Consider the following 3592-nt stretch of genomic DNA (forward strand, 5'->3'; position numbering starts at 1 on the left):
GACCTCTCACTCTTCATTTTGCATTAAAATCTCAAAGAATTATTGGCGATGAAGAAAGTTTCTATATCACTACAAAAATGCGTAATTTTACATAAGTAATAATCTAAAAAAGACATGTTTGGTTTGCAGGATTATAAGAGCACAGTAAAATGATAGGAATACATGGGCAAAATAGAGGATTCAGAACACATGAATTTTGTCAACTTTCGTGTTTGGATCATTGATGTAGCAAAAAATGCTCACATAACAGTCTAACCAAACAAGAAAGTATAGTTGTAGTGTTTTTATTATGCGCTAAAGAACCTGGTATCGTTTTCGTGTGTGTAGGCTTTGAATAAGAGGTTCAAATTACTTTTTTAATTCCCGCATTTTCTTCTTAAGCTATGATCACGTAAATATTTTCTGTGTTCGCCTTTTACTCTATTCTTGAATCAAAAGGATGAACATTGGCCAACGGGAGGAAATTATCTCCCTTGACTATACGGTGTTAGATATGTGAGACCTCTTCAGCGATGAATTTATATACGCTAGATAACATCTTGTTTTAATTCAGTTTCCTTGAAACTCGAACCCGGGTGAATAGATTGCGCATGCACTCGCAAGTTTTACTACTGAGCTATCACTCAGTTCTCTTCCCTGAATATATACGTTGACACTTTTGCTACATTTTTGTTTACCTTACCAGTGTCATGCATACATTAATCAGATAGATGGAAGAGAGAACAGCTCCCGTATCAGGATCTGAGAGGCACACTGTCAAATTTATTAGACCTAAAATCACGAAGCTCTATAAAATGTAGCAGCAGCAAGCTACGACAGCCTTTTGAGTTCTTGCCTCTAGGTCATATAGAAAGGTATATATTCTAGTATAGATATATTTTATTTCATCATTGTAAATGAGTCTACGTGGGGCCGAATAATCAGAATACCACCTGAGTACCTGACTACAAAACAGATGCAGTACAGTTGTAACATTGATGCACATTTTTCTGATCTGCCCACTATACTATGATTTGAGCCGAGAATGGCCTCTGGAATCTTGATATAAGACATTGGCGTTTACTGGATGGCTCGAGACATGTTTCACATTGTCATGTATGCCGACCCATTACCGATAAAAGAAAGAAAGTAGACATAGTGTGCATCTTAGTTATACAGAGGCAGGGTGTAATGTTTAAGCTCTAAGAGGAAGTGCATATTATCTAAAAAAATAAAGCTTTTTATAACCATGGATGATTTTTTCCTTTTCTTCATTTGCTTTTGTAATGAACTTTGTCTTTGGTTGAGCGATTAGTGGAAAGGGGATAGCCCGGTTGGAAAAAGAGGCATGAATTCTTTCGAGTTCTCATCAAGAATGTACGCGCATCACTTTTTCGTTGGCTCCAAACGTACACAAAGTGAAGCAAAATTGGTACAACAAGATCGATAAGGAAAGAACGAACGAATTGCTCAAGTCATGTTTCGACCGAAGAATTCCCTTCTTCGTACAAAGATGAAACAAACAAGCTAGGCGCACCGGCCGCGCACGTACGATTTTGACCGATCTGGTTGTACAGGTGGACCGAAAATACAAGGCCTTGTCTCATTTCTAGCTACAGCTAGTTCGTCAATTATGGAATGGTGCAGCAATGCTGCATCACGGCATCGCCAAACCCTGCATTAGCAGTGCTTCAAAGTTCAAGCCCAGCTGGCCACTCCAGATCCAGGGAAGAACAATGCTCGGCCATGAAACCACAGCTTGGTTTCTGTTGGCGCATCGCTTCCACTATGTGGGCCGACGCGACGATGGCAGACGAGCTCGCCGTGTCGTCGAGATCGTCGTCGTCGTCGACGTCGACATGGCAGCGAATCGCCGCCTCATCCACCCCTTGCAGGGCAGTCCTCCGCTTCTTTCTGAGCTTCGCCTCGCCCGAACTATGAGACCGAGCGGGGAGCAAGGAGCGGGAGCCAGAGGGGTCGACGCCGAAGGACGACCGACGTTGCTTGCTGATCTGCCCTTGAACTTGCAGCAGCTCTTCTTCGTCGTCGCGCACGTAGTGCGCCGGGCCGGAGGAGGCGTCGGAGACCATGGAGTCCTCCTCGTCGGAGCTATACTGCTCCTGCGGCAACATCTGCCGCCGGACGTCGGCGGGATGGCGAGGCAGCGCGCAGCATTGCTGCTGCTGGCCTGAGCCGGAGTGGTCCAGGTAGAGGGTCCAGCCGGACTGGCACCCGCTGCTGCACTGCGAGCTCTCCTCCTCGTCGTCGATGAAGAAGGCTTCTTCTTCTTCTCTCCCCATGATGCTACGGTACGATCGGATCAGAACCAGCTCAGCTTTCTCTTTCTCTAGGTAAGCAGTGGCGTGCAAAGATGTGTTGTGTGCTAGCTCCTCTCACTGGCTGGGTGTGGTGCTCACTAGCGAGGTGCAGTAGAGTGTATATGAGGAGAGTGGAGTGGGGGATCTCGAGACGAGTGGAAACGCTTGTTTTATATCAGGCGCAGCTGGGTAACCCATTCTTGGTTCCTGTCCACGGACAAGGGCACATGCTGATCGGCGTGGGAGAGGAGTGCACGCTAAAACCAGCCGTGCACGTGCGCGGACACGGCGGACGACATCCCGGCTTGGATCCAACCTGCTTATCGGCTTGGCTGTGGGATCGAAGCCGTCCAAGATAGCCAGAATTCTCTTCAAAAAAATAAGCAAGGGCATCTTTGATTTGGAGTTGTATTACTATGAAAACTCATAAATATCAGGTAGAATTTTACATTATGCTTAGTTGAATCTTACATAAACTAGTCGTGTGGGATGTAATTTTATTATTCCTGAATCCGACTCCCTGAAAATTGTCGAAGCCTGCAACGGTGGCCAAACTTGGTGGACAGGTTCAGCGGCAATCTTTGCAGATTTTGTCTTCCTAGCCATCTCTATTGGTGAAATTTCTTATGTTCATTGTTTGAGGGAAGGAAATAAAACTACTCATGAACAAGCTAGAGTGTGTTTCCTTGATAAAGTTTCGTGTAATTGGGACGGTGACCCTCTTGTTTTCTCTTAAGTTAACTCATAAACGATGTAACTATTTGTGGTGATTAATAATGCTCACATCAGAGTTCTGATGTTTCCCTAAAGCAAATACTCATTCCGTTTCAAAAAATCAAATGCATATTAACTTTCGACTCATGCCTTGTCCAACACTAGATCCGAGGTTGGGTAGTATGTTAACTTTTCAAACTCATGCTTTCACCGAATGTATACCACAAAAAAGAGTTTTTATCAATAGACGACGCTTAGCCACTGTTCTAAAGGTTTTGATGCTCGTCAACGGCCTGGGGTTAGGGGAGTGACTCTCACTTGGGTCGTAAGGGCATGTACAATAGGAAGATGTCAACCTTTTCTTCAATTGTCCTGTCAGATTCTTTGCTTAGTTGTAAGAGAGGTTGTAAGAGAGGTACTGAAAAAAGAGAAGGTTGTATTTCCTTAGCTAAGGGATGATCCCTTAAAAAATAAGATGAGGCTATTTTCTCCATTATACCATGTGTGTTTCCTTAGCAACATTTTTTTACTAAAATTTAATTAATTAACATTAATTGCTAGAGATGATATAGTAAAAAGAT

At 43.8% G+C, this 3592-nt stretch overlaps 1 protein-coding gene across 1 annotated transcript; it reads right to left on the reverse strand.

Annotated features, from left to right (window-relative positions):
* Window positions 1-1670: 1670 nt before the first annotated feature.
* Window positions 1671-2279, reverse strand: LOC124672229. The gene has a single exon (XM_047208496.1). The coding sequence runs from the start codon at window positions 2277-2279 to the stop codon at window positions 1671-1673; it is 609 nt and encodes a 202-aa protein (XP_047064452.1).
* Window positions 2280-3592: the final 1313 nt, after the last annotated feature.

This window comes from Lolium rigidum, chromosome 7, assembly GCF_022539505.1.
Source record: "Lolium rigidum isolate FL_2022 chromosome 7, APGP_CSIRO_Lrig_0.1, whole genome shotgun sequence".
NCBI lineage: Eukaryota > Viridiplantae > Streptophyta > Magnoliopsida > Poales > Poaceae > Lolium > Lolium rigidum.